Source organism: Lepisma saccharinum, chromosome 20 (assembly GCF_977018435.1).
Source record: "Lepisma saccharinum chromosome 20, izLepSacc3.1, whole genome shotgun sequence".
In the NCBI taxonomy this organism is placed as follows: Eukaryota; Metazoa; Arthropoda; class Insecta; order Zygentoma; family Lepismatidae; genus Lepisma; species Lepisma saccharinum.
In genome coordinates this window covers 49,311,672-49,334,297 of record NC_139248.1, presented here as the reverse complement: position 1 = coordinate 49,334,297, position 22,626 = coordinate 49,311,672, and the positions used below count along the sequence as shown (strand labels likewise).

Here is a 22,626-nt window from a genome sequence, read left to right as displayed (position 1 = left end):
ATTCTTTTCAACCCCGAAATCTTGTCCACTAGACGCAGCCACATTGATCACAGATTATTCAAAGGCACTGATATTTTGATCAATGAGCAAACAGCGTCAAGTAAATGATCTGTCTGCTCAACGAGCGAAAATCTTGCTCAGCGAGCGTCGCTCATATAGTTGACGGGCCCCAGAACACTGCTCGTATCCGGAGCATGTGTGGTGGTCTCTTTATCGCACAACATTAGAGCAATGCTAGAGCAACCTTGCGTTTTATTAGCATAAATACACTGAAATGTATTATTTATGCTAAGAGAACCAAACCAACTAGCATAACCTAACAACATAGGCATTTTAGTGACGTCACAACGCAAAGTTGCTCTAGTGTTGTGCAAAAAGGGAGACCTAGCATTTGTGTTTTTTGCTCCATTTGTTCGTCCTCATAGGGATGCACGAACTCGAGAATCGATACTTGCTAATCGAGAGCGTTCTTACTTTATCGATTGTTGAGATCATAAATGGATTTAAATCTCTTTACACTATATTTCTAATAACCTTGTGTTTACGTGCTTAGTACAGTTAACACAGAGAGCAGGTTAAGATGTTCATGCTTATGATAATTTAAAATTACTTGCTTTGCTTCACAGAATGATTGCTTTGTAGGGTACAGTGCAAGGACTAGTTCGAAAATATGTATTAAGTTGAAATCTAAACTGTGTTCGTAAAGTGCGTTACGTCCCTCTGCTTTAAAGTTTTCAGTATCAGGACAGCTGTTAAATTAAAAGGTACTTAGTTTGTATGACTATATTGTAGAATGTAATTTTCTATTGTAGTTAATCGAGTACAGACAAACTTTTTCTGTATTAGAATATAATATGTTAGCTGTGGTTAATTCTGTTACCTGTTTGTTGCTCTTTGTTACTGGGCTCATCTGTATTTTCGATTCATTTCATTTTCAGTAATGATTTCATCATCATCGTAGATTTTTCGTTACTTGTTTACTATCCGTCGGACAGATTTCTTCATTTCTACAGAAGAAACTACTTACCGTAATAAGTTCCTGTAGTATTGTCTAACATCGGGAAGGTGTTTTGTGTGAAATTCAGGTAAGTTTTCCGTATCCTGGAATCGGATTTCTTCAAATTTAAAAAGTTTGGGGCTCATTTGGGGGCAGGTGACTCCAGCCAATTTCTAACATGCCTTTAACAGGGAGTCTATAGAAAAAGCCGGGGAGCCGGAGCGGAGGTGGGGCCACGTTAGCGGTTGGATGCGGTAGGTCAATTAAAAATTATTTTCGTTTGAAATTTTTGACTTAAATTTCCCACCGATTCCGGGCTCCGCCCCTGGGGTAATTAACCTACCGCCCCCAACTGCTAACGTGACCCCGCCTCCGCTCCACTCCGGCTCGCAGGCTGAATTTCACACAAAACACCTTCCTGATGTTAGACAGTACTACAGGAACTTATTACGGTAAGCAGTTTTTTTTTTGTTTTTTTTGTTTTTTTTGTACGCATTGCTTGCATGATACTGTTTTCTTATGCTTGTAATAACCGTAAACTACAGGAAAATAAGTAGTTTCTTGTGTAGAAATGAAGAAATCTGTCCGACGGATAGTAAACAAGTACCCGTCGAAACACCGGATACCCAATGAACATGAACAAAACACAATCACAATGCGTGATGATGCAGGAAGGTGTACGAGGAAAGTGTACGCGCAGCAAAGGCTATTCTCCGTCGGAGAATTAATTGTCAACAAACAACATGAGTTTCCGCTCTGAAACATTCCCACATACACAAAACACCTTGCAGATGTTAGACAATGCTACACGAACTTATTACCGTAAGTAGTTTCTTCTGTAAAAATTAAGAAATCTGTCCGAGGACTATCAGATTAGTACCATTGGGCATTTCTTGGGTTCCGAAGGTTGAAACACTGCATAACAAATGAAAATCGACAAAACACGAGCACGACGCGCAATTACCTAGAAAGGTGTACGTGCCATATTGTGTCTCAGGCAAGCGGAAAGACTACGAGGAAAAAGTACTCATAATGTGCAAAATTGCAATAACTTTCATCAAAAAAACGTGAATGCACCTTCAAGAATATTCCGCGAAGCAGATAGATAAGTACGAATGTCAAAAATTGACAAAACGAAAAAGTTATAGGTGTCCGGGGACTATCAGATTTCTACCATTCTCATAACACCATTATACACATGCGATTTGCACATGGATCTAATTCTGTACATGCTTATAAGCATATACTGCTTTTTTATTCTTTGGTAACAGTTCGTTATATTGGAGAGACATTGAAATCGGATATTTTGTGTTTCGCATGGTTTGTACTTACCAATTGTGTATTGTGGAACATAGTACAAGGTGCCGTTATGTTTTTTACACGAAAACAAACACAATTTTTCACATACAGAGTGATTTTTTTATTCCTTTCTTCGCTTCCGGAACACACAATATGGCAGGCACATCTTCTCTGAAGTTGTGGGTATGCAGTGTTTCAACCTTCTTCACCGTAAAACACCTCTATCGTGTTTGTCACCGGTGGAAATTATACATTATGCACGGGTAGCTGACGATAGCCCAGGTAGCTGACAGATAGCCCCACGAACCATTTCCATAAGGTTGGGTTAGGCAAGCATAGTAAAAAAAAAAAAAAAGGAGTTTGAAACACTGACAGTGGGTTACGTCCTCGAACGTGCAGAGCATTCAGTTCACGCATAGGAAGCATGGCAATTGTGTGTCGGTGGGATATTTCTCTTGAAGAATATATGATTTTCCAGTCAAATAGATTCCACGATGAAAGAAAATACCTCCACGCTTGGAAAGCTTGGAGAAACTCATTTCCATAAGTAGTTTCTTCTGTAAAAATGAAGAAATGTGTCTCCGATATAACGAACTGTTACCAATTCTTTAAGTGAATAACGATTTTTTAATACTGTTTTTATCTGCTTATTTAGTAGGTTAGTCAGGTCAGACTAAGTGCTCTTAACATTAAAATTACCCTATGTGCATATGGCGTTAACTATTCACATGTTTTAAGTAGGTTAGGATCGTTAGGTTAAATTGCCTTAGTATTTCAGCACTTTCCTTCAACTCTTCCGCAAGAAAAATGACACTTCAGACAACATACTACTTACAAACATATATTGGTCCAAATTCCTTTTGTTTTATTTCGATTTCATCATGCTACGAATGCAATTTTTACATGGTTCGATATCGATTTACGTCTGTTTTGTTCAACATATGTTTTCGTGGTTAGGTTTAAATGCACAAATTATTTTCTCTGATTCTCAAGCTTATTACCACAATAATTTGTACCTTTTGTTCACCTTGACAAGTTGAGTTTTAGAAGAGCTTAACTTAAAGATTGCAAATTCACATCTGTCATAAAAAGAAGGATGGCCCTCTTTAACATCAGTTGTGACTGGACCCAAGCTGCTGGGAGGCAATTTCATGAACACACAGACAACAGAAATTGATTCTTTCAATAAACAGATATATATATATATATATACATAACTACCCAAAAGGGCTTTAGATTACATTGATTTTGTAAATTCCCATGCAAAGATAACAAGTCATTTCGCATCACTTTAAACTGTAGGTTCAGTCCTAATTAGCTTATCTGCACATAAAGTGAACTAAACACAAAAACTCATGCTCAAGATTTCTCAAATAAGAGAATCTCCACAATTAATACAGACTGTTACTCTTCAAGGAATAATCACTAGGCCTATCACCAATGAATTAGCTTGAACATTGTATTTAAAATGAAAAGATAAAGGAGCCTTTAACCCACTGTACCCTCTTGAGAATTATGGTGAATTTTTTTTCAATCAACAGATTTCGATGTTTTACGTAATAAAAAATTGGTTTCAGCATGTGGAAAACACAAATAACGGTAATACTTGATCCCAAAATATGACCTGCATAAGTAAAAACCTGCCATCTCTGAGAACTTTCGATACTTTTTATTATTAAAAACCATTGAATGCACACTAAAATAGCGAAATAACATGTTAGAAGTTGCTATTGACTTCTAACCTAACGACATAACATTATAGCTGATGTTGTGGCATGCTGTGTTGGGTGCTATATTCACTTCTGCGAAGAATTCAGGCTGTTCTGCTTCATGATAAGGTAGCAGACTTACTTTATTTCACAATAACACATCTCCGCAAACTAAAAACAACAGAGAACATTCATAAACCATGCAAAATATTTCACTTTCTCGAGAGGGTCAAGGGTACCAAGTTATAAAATTTGCATGAAAAACATTTTAGTAGTTTTTGCGCTCCATTTTTCATGCCCATAAATATAAGTACTTCACAGCAACTTTATTATACTCATAAAATAATATACACATTTTGCTTTGAAATATTAAATTCATTTGAGACAATCAAAATATTAAAATATTTGTCACTTAATCACAAAGAATCACATTTGTTCTCAATTTAATTACACTTATATACTTTGCATAATTTTAAGTTTTCCTTATCACAAATTGTATTAAAAAAGTATTGGTAGAATTGCAAGAAAAGCAGGGTTTTATGAATTGATAACTTTTTCCGATAGAAAGTGACATTTTTGGAAAAAAATACTCCTTTTTTATTATTTTGGTAAATTGCAGCTAACCTATCTTACATGTAGTGCCAGTTAATAGTTGAGAGATTGTACCTGGTGTAGCAGCCAAGAGACAGATATTTGCCATTTCTTCTAGTTCCTAATTTGTTTTTTGCCATATGTGTGTTTGTGCCTACCCAATGGCACAGTGACAACACTGTTGTCTTGTAATCAAAGGGTGCCATGTTTGATCCTCTATGGAGACATGTTGCATAGTGATCCGAATTCCATTTTAAAACTGTAGGCCCAGTCCTGTTTAGCCATTCTGGCCATAACTGAACTTAAAACAAATTTTCACGTGCTTGTGCCGTTGATATCATAAAAAAATTAAGCAAATGTTAATATTAAACTATTAGATGTTTCAGGACAGTTAATGCCTTATTATTCACAACACTCAACAACGATGTGCAGTGAACCGTGGTATATGCTATGATTTGTAGTTTTAAGTCCACTTTATGCACAGAATGGCATAATCAGGACTGGACCTACAGTTTAAAGTGAGATCCGAACTACTGTGCCATGTGCCTCCACTGAGTATCGAACCCAGGACTCCTTGATTACAAGGTAACAATGGTGGTATATGCAGGCTGTTACTGCACCTGCGGTATTGCCACATTCAACGCACGTTGCTACTCTGTGTAAAAAATAACTTTTACAATGGAGTTTACAAGACCAAGATCATATTTCTAGGACTACACAGTACTAAGAAAAAGTTAATTCACAAAATTGGTATGAACTTTTATTGGGCCAAATAAAAAATATGTGAAAATTACAAATTGTACGCCTACTTGAAACCTCTGTACCCGCACCATATTTAAATTTCATCGTTATCGGACCACATGTTTTTTATTTATATAATTTCAAAGAGACTGGTTGTTTGGAAAACACCAATGAACTGGTACTTTTTGTTCTCAAGATGATAAATTTGAGTGCATACCTGAAAAAAAATGTGATTAACACAGAATTAAATAAGCTAAATTTTGATGTAACTCGTTTTCATTAAGGTGTACTGGTCAGTTTTTAATTTTAGTCCAAACTGAGTATCTGTAATTTTCAATCCGTAGGTTTTGTATTCCCCTCATTGTAGAATGATGCCAGCTGTAATCAAAACGAAGTGTTCACAACTTCTATGACATCACAGTTTTCAAGGAAACCCCCACCAGCAGGTAATTTTTAAGATTCAGGAAGACAAAAAATAACTTGGTGCTACATCTGGGATGTAGGAAACATGCCAAATGTTCTGTCTGTGTCAAATCTTGTGATGAGCTCTTATATTTCGACTGCATTGTGTGACCAGGCATTGCCTGCAACTTAATATCATGAGTAAGCAATCCATATGTCCTGGCTGGCACAAATGACATAGCTTACAATGAGGGGAAAGTATGTAGGATCCATTGACAGTTAAATAGTTTGACAATTACTTTTTATTTGTTATTTTCTGGATACACTTCATGCACATTATCTAACTAACTAACTCTCTAGCCTTCTTAAACCCGAAGGTTTATGGCTGCGGTAACACAAGCTTTCCATCTGTCCCTATCCTGAGCAAGATCAATTCAATCTTTACCATCCTTACCGATTTCCTTTAGATCCATCTCAACGTTATCCCTCCATCTTCGTCTTGGCCTTCCTACTGGTCTCTTACCATCAGGTTTCCCAACAAGAATCCTGTAAACTATTCTTTACTCTGTCATTTGTGCCACATGACCTGCCAACCTAAGTCTTCTTGATTTAATTATTCTAATAATATCTGAACATAAATACAAATTATGAAGTTCTAAATTATGTAACCTTCTCCACTCACCTGTCTCCCTATCCCCTTTTAGGTCCAAATATTTTTCTAAGGATTTTATTTTGAAATACTCTTAATTTGTGTTCCACTTTTAATGTAAGGGATCATTATCACCCATTATCAGATTATTTCATGTAAGCCTACTTGATTGATTTGTTTCAATTTACTTCTTCTTGACAGTATTGGATAATCATGAAGATGAGAATGAAAGGACAGTCTCAATTTGAGACTCTCAATCATGCATGGATTGAGATCATAGTCTGCCAATTGCATTCCAGCATGTACTACATGGAAGAGGGGTGCTTTCTGAAGGGGTCACCCTTTATACCCTGTAAGCCTACTTGCGAATTAATTTCTGATTTTAATTTCTTTCAGCACCATGGCACAGCCTTCTGTTGATTGCATACCTACTTCCCCAAGTTGGAAACGACCTGATGAGGTGATGAGACTACATGCACTGAAGAAGAGAAAGAGAGCCTTGCAAGCTCGCATGAGGGGAAATAAAGAAGATGCGTCCTCGTCAAACAAGACAAGTGATGATGCGGATAAATTTTCACCAAATTTTTTGGGGAATGGCAAAACTGTAAATCCATTCAAGTAAGTCTTATCATTTTTTTTATGCATAGATTGTTAACTCTTTGTACTTTCATCCATTAAAATATTATACTAATCAGTGTATTTTAGAGACACAGTCCAGTCCAGTCTGACTACAAGGGGGTGGGGGTAGAGGCAGCTGGATCCTGAAATTGAGAATGTGGGAGCTTTACTCCCACATCGCTCCATGTTGCAATGTGCAGGGTATAGCTTTATCTTTACCTTTTTAATAAGTATATATTTATTTAAGTGTAACATAAAAGTTGCAAAAACTAAACCTGATTTAGTTTAAACTTAAATTGGATTGTAGTTTAAGATGTAATGGACAGCTACCAAATTCATAAAAGTGAGTTATATATTCAGAGAATACAGCACATAAATTATAACAATGTGATAATTAAATCATATTTTGGGAAATGAGATTGCAGTTGTCAATAATTGCAGAGAACCTTAGTAGTACTTATGTTTTCCCGCAAAGCTGTTTTTAGTTTGTTCTATTAATTTCGGTGGCCACTGTCACTATCATCATTTGAGCTTGTTACTTTGTCACTTGGCACGTTTCTGATGTTCTTTATGTTCCTAGATTGGCCCTAGGTGCGCTGTTGCTGCCTATCTGCCTGCACCTATGTTGTCTGCCGTTCACTGGTGCTAATTGCTGCAGTAGGGGAATCCATGAGTGGTGTTTTTGTCCACTATCAATGTTCAGTTCTGGTTGGAAGTGCATGAAGGCATGCATTTAGTGTCTGTGAGGGTGTGCACATTGTGTTTGACATGTACTTTATCGATTTTATGGCAACCAGGTGTCTATGATGCAGAGTGTGAGTGCAAGGCTCATTACATTGGCAGATTCATCAGATCAATTAAATGAGAGAATTCCACAGTACCTAACAGATCTAAAGAAAGCTCAACCCACTGCTGGTCTTGCAAAACATGTAAAATACAACAGCCATAAAATCGAAAAAAATACATGCCACGCACAAAACGCACACTCATGGACACTAACATCAAGGAAATGCATGCCATCAGGCACTTCTAACCTGAACTGACCAGCACACCATGCATGGATTACCCTACTGCAGCAATTAGCACCGGTGAACGGCAACCGATGCAGGCACAGGCAGATAGGTGAAAACAAAGAACAACAGAAACGTGATAACCAACAAAGCAACAAGCTCCAACGAGGATGGTGGCAGTGGCCACCAAAATTGATAGAACAAACTAAAAACACCTTCTCGAAAAACATGAGTACTAAGTTTCAGTGTGATAATTAAGGGGCAGAAACACTGGCAACCTCAGGTGAATGACTCAGCCTGAGTCATAAATGTACAAATTTTGAAAAATACTGCTTACGTATTCAAAGAAAGTTATAATTCCATAGAAAAACCTATTTAAATTTTTCAAATATTCAGAAGTAGGATTCATCCGATTCCCACTGATACTTGAAAATTGTAAGAATTGAAAGTTATTCAAAATATTGATTAATGTGAGTGTGGAAGTATTCTACTCCATTAATATGCATCAATTTGCCAAGAATTTTGATTTAAAATATATGAAGAATTACATCAAAATATAAAAATACCTGTTATGTAATCACAGAATTCAGTATTTCATGCAAAAGTGGTGCAAAATAAAGAAAGTTTCAAGTTTTCAGGATAATTAGACTCCGCAAATTGTTGCAGCAAATTGTTGCATGGTATTTTTGCAACCCCGTGAAACACCAAAATGCCGGAAAATGGTTAACTGGTATCAGTAAATAAATTCCAACCATTGTCTTCCAATATCGACATCATTGATATTGGCCGGTACCAATGCATCGGTATCAGCTCACTCCTATTCAGAAGTCAAGGAGGAAGGAATTATGTTATTTTTGTACAATTTGAATCAATGTCATCTGTGTATAAATTTGGAAGAATTGTGAACTTTATTCTTTTAGTGAACATTATTTATTTGGAAAGTATTAATAAAATGAAACGTGCAAGAAAAGGCATTTGAAAATGAAAAGTGTTACAGAAACCTCAAAGTAACTGGTAGGGACAAGAATTTTTTATCAGCAGAGTACCTTACTGTACAGTACACATTTAAAAAAATGCATATTTTTTCCTCCAAAATCTTTTCTGTAACATTGATGTCCTCAGTAATTACTGATTATGACATTATCACATTGTAATCAAAAGTGCCCCAAATTTGATTTCTTACTGTGGCATATTTTGGTGAGTTCTGTTTCTCACAAGACTATAGTTCTTTGCACCTAAAATGAATTCTCAAGTAACGCTGAACAGCTTTCACCTTTTCCAAGTTTTATAATGACTTCTCACTCTTCATCACCTTCTGGTTTCTTCATTTTTGGTTGTTTGGCACTATTTGATTTCCTTTTGTTTTTTCTCTGGCATCACTTTGCTATTGGTGTATTTTTAATCCTGTATGTGGTGATTTATTTTCCTATTATTAACATATGTACAATCAGTTCTTAACTACCATTACAGAGTGCAGCGTGGCTACTCGCTGGGAATTCCTGGAATTATGCATCCATTATTGGCTTCGGGAATTATGCTTGAATTTTTCCCCGTAGACTTGAAAAATTGCAACTGAATCCCAATTCCATTGAATTTATACATATTTGTTAATGCCATGAGGCAAGATTTTCACAGTTTATCCTTTATTTTTATCAAGGAAGAAAAAGAAGAGAAAGCTGTGTGGACAATTAAACAGAATTCTCTCACTCTGTTTGCTTTGTAAGTGTCTTTTGCAGAACAATCTTTCTGACAGACTGAAGATTATTGCAAGATAAAATTTCTTGAAGTTGATTAGTTAAATGTGAGTTTGAAATTCTTACACAATTAACAATTTTCGTATATTACTATATCAAGTAACATTTGTGACTTGTGTTTGTGGATGTATATCTAGTCTGAGTATGTAAAATGAAAAATGTAATCTCCACACCTTGAATGAAATATATATATACCATTCAATTGAATTGAATTATTCATATAATTTTCGAATATATTGGAATTGCACAGATGCCTTATATTGTTAATATATCTGTGTGGGTGGTGATAGACGGTAGTACGTAAGTTTGAAATAGAGAAAACACCTGCTCGCACCATTGAATTTTTGGAAGGTTCGCCTTGAAAACCGGGAATTATAATCGAATTTCATCCTGGTACTAGAGTAGCCACCCTGAGAGTGATACTTTTGAGATTTCAGAAAAGTAAACTCTTATGTACAGAGATTACTGTACATATCTCTGAGCAGTTTGCTGTAATATAAGCAGAAGGGATGTAAGTTTCGAGTGAGTGGAAGTTTACAGACTTCAGCTGTGTAGTGGCACTAGAATGCATGGCTGACAATGATGCTGCATTTGATTGGTTAGATGCACACTAGCACTGCCACGTGGTTGAAGTTTGTAAACTTCCACTCACTTGAAACTTACATCCCTTCTGCTTATACAGCGTGTCCCGCTTATATGTATAATAAAATAAAAAATCACAACTTTTTTATTTACCAATATTTTTTGTCCAAACTTTGTACAAACATGAAACAACTCAGAAGTTTTTTTACAAATCAAGAAAACTAGCGCACTTCCACATGTGAACCGTTATTGGCACGGCAAATGTCAAACCGGTTGTCAGCCTCAAGCCACACGTTTTGAAGCATGTGCGGGGTAATGTTGCTTACTGCAACCACAATTCTGTCACGCAAGTCTTGCAAATCTCTAACCTGTGTACAGTAAACTTTATCCTTAACACACCTCCACAACAAAAAATCACACGCAGTGAGGTCTGGTGACTGTGGGGGCCATTCAATAAAATTCAAACCTCTTCCTATCCATTTTCCATTGAAATGCTCGTCCAGGAAGTCTCGAATGAAATTTGAGAAATGAACCAGTTTCGCGTAACTGTTTTTCCCATTTGTTTATTGAAATGTATGATGGAACTAGTACTTCTTTACCACCCAAACCATAACATGCACAGAATCGTCTCTGCACAAGTGTCACAGACTTCACTTCAGACAACGTTAAAACACAAAACACCTTTTCTTGTGGCGACCACATGATGAATGGCTACTGAGAAACTGATAATATCAGTTTTCAAGACATTCTGGCAACTGCGCATGCGCAACTACCACTGAATGTGTTGCTAAAAAAAATTCTGAGTCATTCTTTAAAATGAAACAACAATCACATCATTCTGACAGTTTGTTTAGAAGTTATGAATTTTTCTTTTATTATACGTATAAGCAGGACACGCTGTATTACAACAAACTGCTCAGAGATACGTACATTAACCTCTTGTATGTAAAGGTTTACTTTTGTGACATCTCAAACGGATAACCATGTATAATGTGGAAAACGTTAGAATCAAGAACTGTGAGAATTTTGTTTGAAAAATAATATGTAGGTTACCTGTTTAGTTCAAGATTTATTTCTTATGTGTATCATTTAAAATTGTACTTAAGCGTAAAATACATTTCACAATATTAGCTTAGGAACTAACTATTCTCAACTTTTTTTTTTCAGATGTAATTTAACCAAAAAATTTAAAGAAGATCCTGCAAATATATACGAACTTGATGCATCAATGGATGTAACTTTGTTCCAGCTATTAAATTCTCCAACAACAAATTCAGAAACTGCCAGTCAGACATCCTTTTCTAGTATTTTTAGTCAGATAACAAAGGATCATCCAGAGAAGGTATGCTCCTGCAGAGTTGTTTTTAATTATTATTATTATGGCTCTGCCAATATAACTTTAACGTCTAGATGCCAGACCTTTTGTAACTCTAGAACTAATTGTCGTAGACAGATGAAATTAGTTTTGTTTTCTTTCTTAAAAACAGGGCTTTTAGCAGAGGTAAAATTTATACATTGTGCCTCCCAATAATTAGTGTTAAGGGAAGAAGAAGAAGAAAGTTATTTTTTTAAAAAAAACAAGGGGAGGGTGCCTCCTTCAATAGACCGAACTGAATAAAAAAAAGTTGTAGTATTAGCGGTGGTACATTCCTACAACCATGCAAAATTTTGTTGAAATCAGACTGATACTTCTTGAGCAAAAAATAATAACATTGTATAAAGTGGCAGTGTTGCCAGCTTTGGGACAATGCCCGCAATTTTACTTCTAGCGTTAGCCCTATGGACGCTGGATATGAAGGGAAGCATACCAAAAAACCACTCTAAGAGGATATGTAATGCATGTGCTGCAACTGTGTATAAACCGGAAATTACGGGGCTCTGAAATTTTGCGTAATTACTGAACATTTCGAACTGTGGGCCTTTGCTTCCGCTTCCCTCCTAGATCCTTAATTGTCGGATGTTACTTAAAATGTTGCTTTTTACTCATTCTTACATTTAGAATTTAAATTGTTTTAAAAAATACAGTGGTTGAGAAGTTAACAGTGTTTTATCTTCAATGTATCGACAATCTGGCCTTTGACCACACGTCCCCATAAATCCATAATTGTCGGACGTTGCTTAAAATGTTGCTTTTTTACTCATTATTGCTTGTAGAATATGATTTTGGAAAGAGATGCAGCAGTTTAGATGTTATAACTAGCCACTTTTATAAATCTATCCCCAGTAACAAAGGGAAAAGAAGGACTTTTTCAAAATTCACTTGTTAATGGTAGTAACAATGGATATATTGTTTTGTAATTTGACTATGTCATACCTTCATGTGTATACTAAAGATAAAAAAAGACAGAATTGAAATATGATGTATAGTTTTCAAGAAATGGCATGTTAATTGCTGCTGGCCAAAATATCGACCATCCGTTCTCAATGGGTATACATGTGGCAGTCAAAATTTCGACCATTCGGATGCTAAAGATGCTACTGATTTGGGTTTGTGCTGATATGTGTACTTTTATATCATAGTGATTTGCAGTATTCTGAAATAGTTAAGGATGTGGTAATATGAGGGCATTTTGAAAGTTTTGTCTCCTACACAGTAACGTCAATAATATGTAAGATACTTACGTGAACTATATGTCTTCTTAAAGCTTCCACATAGTCACCATCTTTGTCCACACACAAATGCCAATGTCGGACAAGTTGTTGCATCCCATCGGCAAAGAAATGAGGCATCTTGTCCTAACATTAGTGATGCACATCTGCTTGCACCTCCGCATCACTGGTTTAATGGTGTCCCTTCAGGTGCTCTGTCAGTCTTGTAAAAAGGAAAAGTTGCAAGGTGCGAGATCTGAGCTGTACTGCGTGTGGGGTTAAATCTCTTGGAATTTGAGACACTGCAATGCATCCTGTGTTTGGCGACTTGTGTCTGGGGCGAGTATTGTCATGTTGAAGAATTGCATCCTTGCCAGGCCTAACTCGCAGTAATCATCCTTGGAGTTTCTCCAAAGCCTTCACTTACCGATCTGAGTTTACATTGGTTCTGTGCTCCAAAAATTCTGTGTGGACTATGCCGTCGCAGTCCCAAAAGATGGTCATCAACACTTTCCCTGTCTATCCGTGGCTGTTACGGGTCGTCCACCGTGGACCTGATCATGCAGGCTCTTTGTGGCTTGATTGTTGACTTTCAGATTGCTTGCCCACCTCCTGACATCCACACAAGAGTCGCCATAGACAGCACTCATTTCTCGATGAATGTTAATGGGCGCACAACCCGCTCCTGTGAGGAATTCAATAGCAGCACATTGTTTCAACTGCATGTCCATGTATGTTGCCATTTTACTCACTATTGTGCACATGTGTGATGTTGCAGGCTAACGCCACTAGATGTTGCAACAGTCAATGAATCAGCGATTATTCTCGCACCAATTTCACGTGTGTCTGAGCAGTGTTGCCAGAGTTATTGCATAGGAAGCAAAACTTTTCAAAAAGCCCTCATAGAAATATTAAAATTGCAACTATACTACATCAATGTATCAAGAGGTAATAAGAATATTTGAATAGTGGTCACTTAATCACAATTTTTGTCTTCAAGTTTTGCATAACCACAACTTGCAAATTATTAAATAAAAGCACAGGTTTTACTTACAATGTTTGGCATAAAATTAATTAACTTCAGTACACAATTTTTACCCTAGATGCCTGATGGCTTTAACGCTTAACCCATAAATAACATGGCTGTCCTGCTGATGTTTGCTCCAAGTATGTTTTGAGAGGAAAATTTAAAATTCAGCGAGGTTTTAAATATATTCTATAGCTTGGAAACTGCAGATTAGGCTACAAACCTATGGTTGAAAAACCCAATTTTTCTTTACCAAAGATTTCAATTAAAAAAAGAAACAAATTTTTTTTTTGAGGAATTTAAACTTTGTCGGGCCCCCACATTGGTATCACTGGTACATGAGTGTTCCAAATGGTAACTGAATATTGCCCGATATATGTTCATTTCATGGCTAAAATTTCATACTTGCTGCTGATACTTTCAGAGAAAAAATATTTTCCAATGTAAATATAAAAAGTCACAGCTGCACAAAAATACTTTTTTTCTTACCTTGACCCCCATTTGACTGCCATGTGATGGCACCAAATTCTGAATCTGTTTTTCATGCATCCAACTCCACGTCGATATCACATGTTGACAAACTAGGTCTTTTTGTCGTCTTGTGTACTTTACTCTTTGTGGAGGAGAAATGTACACCAATGAACCACACATGACTGAAAGTCTCGTACAGACATGCTACTGCCTGTCAGCAATTTCTTTCTTTATTGTTCAAGTGGCTAAATATAGAATAGCTAAGCCAGTTCCTCCTTCCCAGGGCAACTTCGAGAAGTCATTTGGCTTCTGGTGCCATGATTTCAAAGTGCAAGTCCAGCATTGTCAATCATTCTCTGCGGGAAACAGGACTTTTTCCTCCCCTCCCAATCTCCCTGCCCTCACCCCCATCCATTAGCACTCCCATGTGAAAAGGAAACCCAGAAGACCCTCACAGGACCTACCCTTCCTTGGAAAACTTGTTTCAATATCCAGAATTGAGAAAAGAATGATGTCAAAATTCATAATGGAAAAAGATGGCACATTATCTTCAGGACTTTTTGCCCAAAATATAGCCTAAATCATATTAAACTTTATTAATTCCTTATGTCATACCTCAAGGCTCATTTAGCACTCAAAACATGTATTTCTGAACATTACTGAGCCACAGTATATTCCAAAAGTTGCATACTACATGAAAACGTTCTTTGTGACACACAATGTCACAGCTCGGCATTTCTGGGTTAAGTGGCCAGCAATACATGCCTGTCATTTGTCCAAAACCAAAAATGATATTTCAGTTCTGTCTTTTTTGCTAATTTATATACATATGAGGGTCCAACATACTCAGAATCCAAAACAAAATTGTAATTGTTTGTACAGTGGAACCCTGATTTTACATTCCATTGTTTTATATTTTCCTGAATTATACATTCAATCTTGATGGTCACAATACATCAAAATGGTACAAAATTTTCTTCAATTTTACATTTTCCTGCATTTTAAGTTCTATCACCTGGGACTCCTGAAAAACATAAAATGGAAGTTCCACTGTATTTTTAAGAGATGCTTTTTAATGAAGTATATTTTTCAAAGAAAAAAAATATGCAATTGTATTTAAAGTGTAAAATATGAAAATTGAGTAGAATCATATCTAAATGTTGTACCTGATATAAGTCTTACTAAAAACATGCTGATAAATTCTTATCTTGCTTAAAATTTCTCTAAGTTTTTTATTGCATGGAATTTCCCGTATGTTATTTTAAAACATAATTTAATCTAAAATTTAATACAGGAAAATTTGCTGATGAAAGAATTAAGAAAGATTACCAAATTAAACTGTCAAATAGATTTGATGTTTTGCAGGATTTAAATGATGATGAAAATATAAATGAAACAGATGTAAATAAGAATTGGGAGCACATACGTAACGCAATAGAGTCAGCAGCTAAAGGAAGTATAGGATACCATAAACAAGAAAAAGTAAGCCATGGTTTGATAATGAATGTCATAATCTAATAGAAATAAGGAATCAGGCTAGACTTAGGTGGTTAAATAACTCTGATGATACAAATCTAAACAATTATAATAGAATAAAGCGAGAAGTTAACCGTACGTTTAGAAGTAAAAAAAAGAGATTACTTGAAAACCAAAATTAACGAAATTGAAACAAACAGCAAAACCAAAAATATCAGAGATTTATATAAAGGTGTAAATGAATTTAGAAAGGGGTGGCAACCTAAAGTAAACTTGATAAAAGATAAAGACTGTGATTTTCTAGCTGACCCAAGCGATATTCTAAATAGATGGAAGAACTACTTTAATGACCTTTTAAATGTTCATGTAGGAGATAAATCAGAAGTAAATGAAGTGCACACAGCAGAACCTTTAGTTCCAGAACCTAACTTGACTGAAGTTAAAGATGCTATTAAAAGGCTAAAGAATAACAAAGCACCTGGCATTGATTTAATACCAGCTGAGTTAATTAAATATGGTGGAAATTCGTTAATATGTCAAATTCATAAATGAATTTGTTTAATATGGAATACAGAAGAAATACCTCAACAGTGGAAAGAATCCATAATTGTTCCTGTGTTTAAAAAAGGTGATAAAATTAACTGCAATAATTACCGTGGAATTTCTCTACTCTCAACAACATATAAAATATTATCTAAAATCCTTTAACAAGACTAACCCCATATGCTAATGAAATTATAGGTGATTATCAATGTGGATTTAAACATAACAGATCAACAACAGATCAAATTTTTCACATCACACAGACACTTGAAGAAAAGTGGGAATATAATCAAAATGTCCATCAACTATTCATTGATTTAAAAAAAGCATATGATTCGGTCAGAAGAGATAAATTATATAATATATTAGTAGAGTTTGGAATACCTAAGAAGCTTGTTAGTATGATAAAAGTATGCACCAGTGAAACAGAAAGTAAAATTTGTGTGGGTATTAATGTGTCCGACAAATTTACAATTCATGATGGGTTAAAACAAGGAGATGCATTATCTCCATTGCTGTTTAATTTTGCCTTAGAATATGCTGTTAGGAAGGTAAAAGAAACTAACGAAGGACTAAAATTAAATGGTATGACTCAGTTGTTAGCATATGCAGATGATGTAGACTTATTAGGGGATAATATAAATACAATTAAGAATAATGCTAAAATATTTTTCAAAACTGCTAAAGAGATAGGTTTGGAAGTTAACAAAGAGAAAACTAAATATATGCTTACAGGCCGAAACCAAGTGTTAGGTAATAATCAAAATCTAATTATTGATGACAACTCGTTTGAACCAGTTTCCAAATTCAAATACTTAGGGGTAATATTAACAAATGAAAATTATATTAAAGAGAAAATAAAAAGTAGGCTTAATTCAGGAAATGCAGGTGGGCAGGCCATGTGGCACGAATGGGAGAGGAAAGAGGAGTTCACAGGATTCTTGTTGAGAAACCTGATGGTAAGAGGCCAAGACGAAGATGGAGGGACAACGTTGAGATGGACCTAAAGGAAATCAGTAGAGATGGAAAAGAGTATATAGATCTTGCTCTAGATATGGACAGGTGGAAGGCCTGTGTTGCTGCAGCCATGAACCTTCGGGTTTAAGAAGGCTAGAGAGTTAGTTAGTTATTTTAAACCACAGTAAAATGTTGTCGAAAGTAGGGCCCGGAACTTTATCCTATAAAACTGTAAAAGATGTATGTAATTATGTCAAAAAATTAAAAATATGTAAAAAATGCAGAAATATTCCCAGTAAAGGCAAAAGTATGCACAACGTTACTTTCGAATTTCTCATTATACGGGAAGTCAGTATCTTCCAGGGAAGATCGACTAGGGAGGGGGTTGGATATGAAATGAAGTCAGAATCCCTTTAACCAAAGAATGTAGTGGGAAAATGCGGAAAATATCTTGAATTTCACTGCAATTTTTCCAAAGTTCCGTTTACTACATCAGATTTATACCGTTGTGGAAAGTAAAGCATAATTGACAGCTCGCTACAGCTCTGGTAAATTTAGGCAATCAATACCCAAACAACTTTTTTTATGCAGATTTTAACTACAGTATGTAACATTGTTATTCGTACACATAGAATTTCCAAGGAAAAAAAATCATATCTACTAGTAAATATAATCATTTTCATATGTCCTGGAAATTATGTTAATGAAGGTTTCACCAACAAATGTCAATAAAAATGTATCTTCAAAGTGTATAAACAGAGCATATAATTCGTGTGAAAAGAGAAAAACACACTGTTTCATGCAACATTGTTATTCATACAGGCAAGAGTTTCAATCTTCCTCGCATACAGTGCCACCGCTATTCGGGCAATTTTGTGCAGTTTGCAACTTCGTAGCAAGTTTGAACATGCAGGAACACTCCCCATCAAGCGGAATGCTGGCGTAGGTATTGTTGTAGGCCTATCGTCTATCTATCAGCATGTTCGAAATGGGCAAGGTGAAGGAACTTGTTTCCGATCTGAAGGATGTTATTATAAATTTGACCCTTAGAGGATATTCGTTAAGAAAAATTGGACAAACAGTCAATAAATCACACTCCACAGTTTACACAGTAAACAAATTTAAAGAGGAAGGTTCAACACAGAATGTGCCAAGAAAACCAAACGAGAGACGGTTGAATAAACGTGATGAACGTTTTATTTTAAAAAGAGTGCGAGAAAACCCCCGACTAAGTGTTCCTCAGTTACGACCGTTAGTAGAAAATGTTGCTGGCAAGATGATGTCCGATCAAACTGTCCGACGTGCCTTGTGGAAGCATGGATATCATGGCAGAATACCACGAAAGAGGCCGTATGTAAATAATGTGAATAGCAGGAATAGACTTTCATTTGCGAAACAGCACATCCACGAGGTCCAGGAATTTTGGCATAGTGTTATATGGTCAGACGAGTCCAAGATTAATATATATGGGTCAGATGGGATAAATAGGGTCTGGAGAAAATCAAATAAAGACAATGATCACATTAACACAGTTCCAACAGTTAAACACGGTGGTGGGTCATTAATGATTTGGAGGTGTTTGTCGCCCAAAGGTGTTGGTACCATCCACTTTATTGATGGTATCATGGATGCATATGTCTATTTGGACATATTGAAGAAAATGTAAAGCAGAGTGCCCAAAAAATGGATATGCCACCTATCTACAGATTCCAACAAAACAATGACAGTAAACATAAGGCGCGAGTTACCATGAATTGGCTAATATGGAATGTGCCCAAACTACTACAAACACCAGCTCAAAGTCCAGACTTAAATCCCATTGAGCATTTTTGGCAATTTTGAAGAGGTAAGTCTGTAAAGCAGGCGTCAAGTTCAAACAAGAGTTGAAAACTGTTGTGCAAGCCTTAGCAAAGTAATTCCCCTCCAGTTTTTACAGTTAGTTGTATCTCCCTTTTTTGACAGCTTTACTATTAAACCTTCACTCCATTCTAATGGAACTTTTTCTTCATTCCATATTTTCTTTAACATCGGTTGTAATAGGTCAATGGAAGTTTCCACATTAGCTTTAATTAGTTTAATGTTATCCATTCTAGGAGACTTGCCATCCTTAATTTGCTTTATTGCTAGTCTAACTTCTGCTCTAGTTGGGGGCCCTAATTTAATTTTGGCATTTTTTCTATTTCCTTCTGTTCTTGTTTGATTACAAATTTCTTCTTTTCTTTTCCCCTCTCTATTCAATATGTCTGAAAAAATATTCTCTCCATCTTTCTATTTTACTCTTCCTGAATGTTTTTCTGAATAATTTGTTAGTTATGTCATATAACTGTTTTAAGTCGCCTCTCTTTTCTGCCTGTTCTGCATTTTGTGCTAAGTCCTCTACCCATTTCCTCTTATCTCTCGTCACACATTTCTTCACCTTTTTATCTATTTCCGAGTACTCTGTTTGCGCTGCTGCTTTCTGTAATCTTGTTCTGCTTTGGTTCATTTTTTGTTTTGCTTGTTTCCTATTTCTTATTACTTCCCAAGTGTCTTCAGACATCCAGTCTTTTTGTAGTTAATTTCTAATTCCAAGTACCTTCTCCAATTTTTAAGTAGATTCTCTTCACATTTTCCCAATTTGTTTCAATATCTGGTTCACGCTGTGTACTTTCCGAGAGAGCTTGGAATCTATTATTTATTTCTAATTTAAATTCTAATTTAAATTTCTCTGTCAATCTTTGAACATTAATTTTCTTTTTTCTTCCTTCAAACTTCTTGGATGTTGACATTATTTTTAGCTTAAATTTGGCTACCACTAGATGATGGTCACTGGCTACATCTGCTCCTCTTTTATTTCTTACATCCTTTAGCGATCTCCTAAACTTCCTGCTTATTGTTATATGGTCTATTTGGTTTTCTGTAATGCTATCTGGTGAAACCAAAGTTACTTTGTGACAGTTTTTATGAGGGAAGATTGTTCCTCCAATGACCAATTTGTGATATGCACATAGGTTTACCAATCTTTCTCCATTATTGTTTATGTCTCCCAAACCATGTCACCCATGAGGATCAAAATATATCTCTTCACATTTTTTATTGTGTCACTTAGTTGTTGGTAAAATTCATCTTTCCTCTCAATTTCTGTCGTCTCTGTGGGAGCATAACATTGTATTATAGTTATATTTCTAAAGAGGGTTCTAAACATAATTATATTATCTAAAGCGGGTTCTAAACCTAGCTGTAATAATTTTGTCGGAGATCGGTTTCCATTCTATTAGGCTCTTCTTTGCCAGTCTGTTTAGCAGTATCCCTACGCCATTCCTGTGTTCTGCATTATCTCCTATTTGTCCTGAATACAAAATTGTATTTCCTTCTTGTGTTGTTATTTCACCAAAGTCTATCCATCTCGCCTCACTCAACCCACGAATTTCTAGTTTGTATTTTTCATTTCTCTTTCCACTTGTTTTAGTTTTGAACTTTCTTCAGAGTTCTGATATTCCAACATCCTATATTTGTTTTCCTTTTAACATCAAAGGTTGTCGTCAAAGCATCCGTTCGGTTTCGTTTCACTTTAGTTTATTTAATAAGCAATTTAAGATGTGCAGGTTATTGGCCTACAGCACCCGAGCTTGGTGGTGGGGCTGCCACCTGAAGCATCCAAGCACGCTGTTTTCTGTCAGGGTTGTCTCCCTTAGCCTTCGAAGATCCCTCTTCACCACAAGGCAGTGGTTCCCTTTTTATTCAACCCCAGAAGGGAGGGTTGCCTCTTTCACCTTCTGCGCCATACCAAAGGACTCCTTCTCCACCTTATCAGCCGTTAAGGTCTTCGCCGTAACCCTGGCAAGGGGCCCTTACAAGGTGCTACCATCCGGAGCTAGATGGACCAAGGTTATTTAAAGAGATATTACTACTCTTGGTTTTCCGCCTCCTTCGCCATTGAGATGGTGATTCATCTTCTTCCGCCTTTGGAGCCGTTAGGTTGCTTCTTAGTCTGGCTCTTCCTTGCCAGCCTTCCCGGCATGGGTGACCCTACCAGTAGCAATGCTACTGCCGTTTTAGCCTGACAAATCACTAGAGCACACAAGCCCCACCATGAACTACAAGATCAATCAACCACTAGGTGGGGTTCTATCTCCGACAATATTTCTGCTAGTACTAGATGCAGTTATGAAGATGTGTTGCAGGAAAAGGGGAATACAATGGGAACTCAAAGATGGACTAGAAGATTTAGATTTTGCGGATGACATCTGCTTATTAGCTCAAAGACTTAGCAACATGAAGGAGAAACTAAAAAGACTACAGGAGGAAGCAAAGATAGCAGGACTCACTATTAATGTGAACAAGACTAAAGAAATGAGTCAATGCAAGAGGAAAAGAAAAATTGAATGTTTATCACGAGCTGGTTGAACAAGTAGAGTCATTACATACTTAGGAAGTGTCATAACAAGAGAAGGAGGTTCAGATGAAGACATACAAAATATAATCAACTGGCATTTATACAACTGTATCTCATTTGGAAAACCTGCAATGTTTCTAGAAAGACAAAAATAAGGATTTTCAATACAAATGTAAAATCAGTTTTACTGTATGCTTGCGAAACATGAAAAACCACACAGCTAACACGGAAAGGATACAAACCTTTATTAATCACTGTCTCAGGCATACCCTCAATATAAAATGGCCAGAAATAATATCAAATGAAGAACTATGGAGAGAAACTAAACAACAGCCAATTGCAACCCAAATAAAAAGAAGAAAATGGAGTTGGTTAGGACACACCTTAAGAAAACCAGCTGGAGCAATAGAGAAAGCAGCCTTGGACTGGAACCCCCAAGGAGCCCGGAAAATAGGACGTCCGAAGAGATATGGAAGAGAACAGCAGAAGAAGAAGCAGCAGCCGAGAAAGGAAAAACATGGAGAGAGGTCAAGGAGTTGGTACGTCACAGAGCCAAATGGAGGCGTTTCACTGAAGCCCTATTCTCCTGATGGAGCAAAAGGAATTAAGTCAAGCCAAGCCCATATGCTAATGAAATTTTAGGTGATTATCAATGTGGATTTAAACGTAACAGATCAACAACAGATCAAATTTTTCACATCAGACAAACACCTGAGAAAAAATGGGAATATAATCAAAATGTCCATCAGCTATTCCTTGATTTTAAAAAAGCATATGATTCAGTCAAAAGAGATAAATTACATAATATATTAGTCGAGTTTAAAATACCTAAGAAG

At 36.2% G+C, this 22,626-nt stretch overlaps 1 protein-coding gene across 1 annotated transcript in view; it reads left to right on the top strand.

Moving 5' to 3' along the window:
- Window positions 1–481: 481 nt before the first annotated feature.
- hd (humpty dumpty) overlaps window positions 482–22,626 on the top strand; it is an 82,362-nt gene continuing 60,217 nt past the window's right edge. Inside the window, exons 1-3 of the mRNA XM_083141454.1 lie at window positions 482–764; window positions 6,785–7,006; window positions 11,520–11,694. Coding sequence (XP_082997580.1) covers window positions 6,789–7,006; window positions 11,520–11,694 — 393 coding nt within the window. The 5' untranslated portion in view covers window positions 482–764; window positions 6,785–6,788. The remainder of the gene's footprint in view (window positions 765–6,784; window positions 7,007–11,519; window positions 11,695–22,626) is intronic.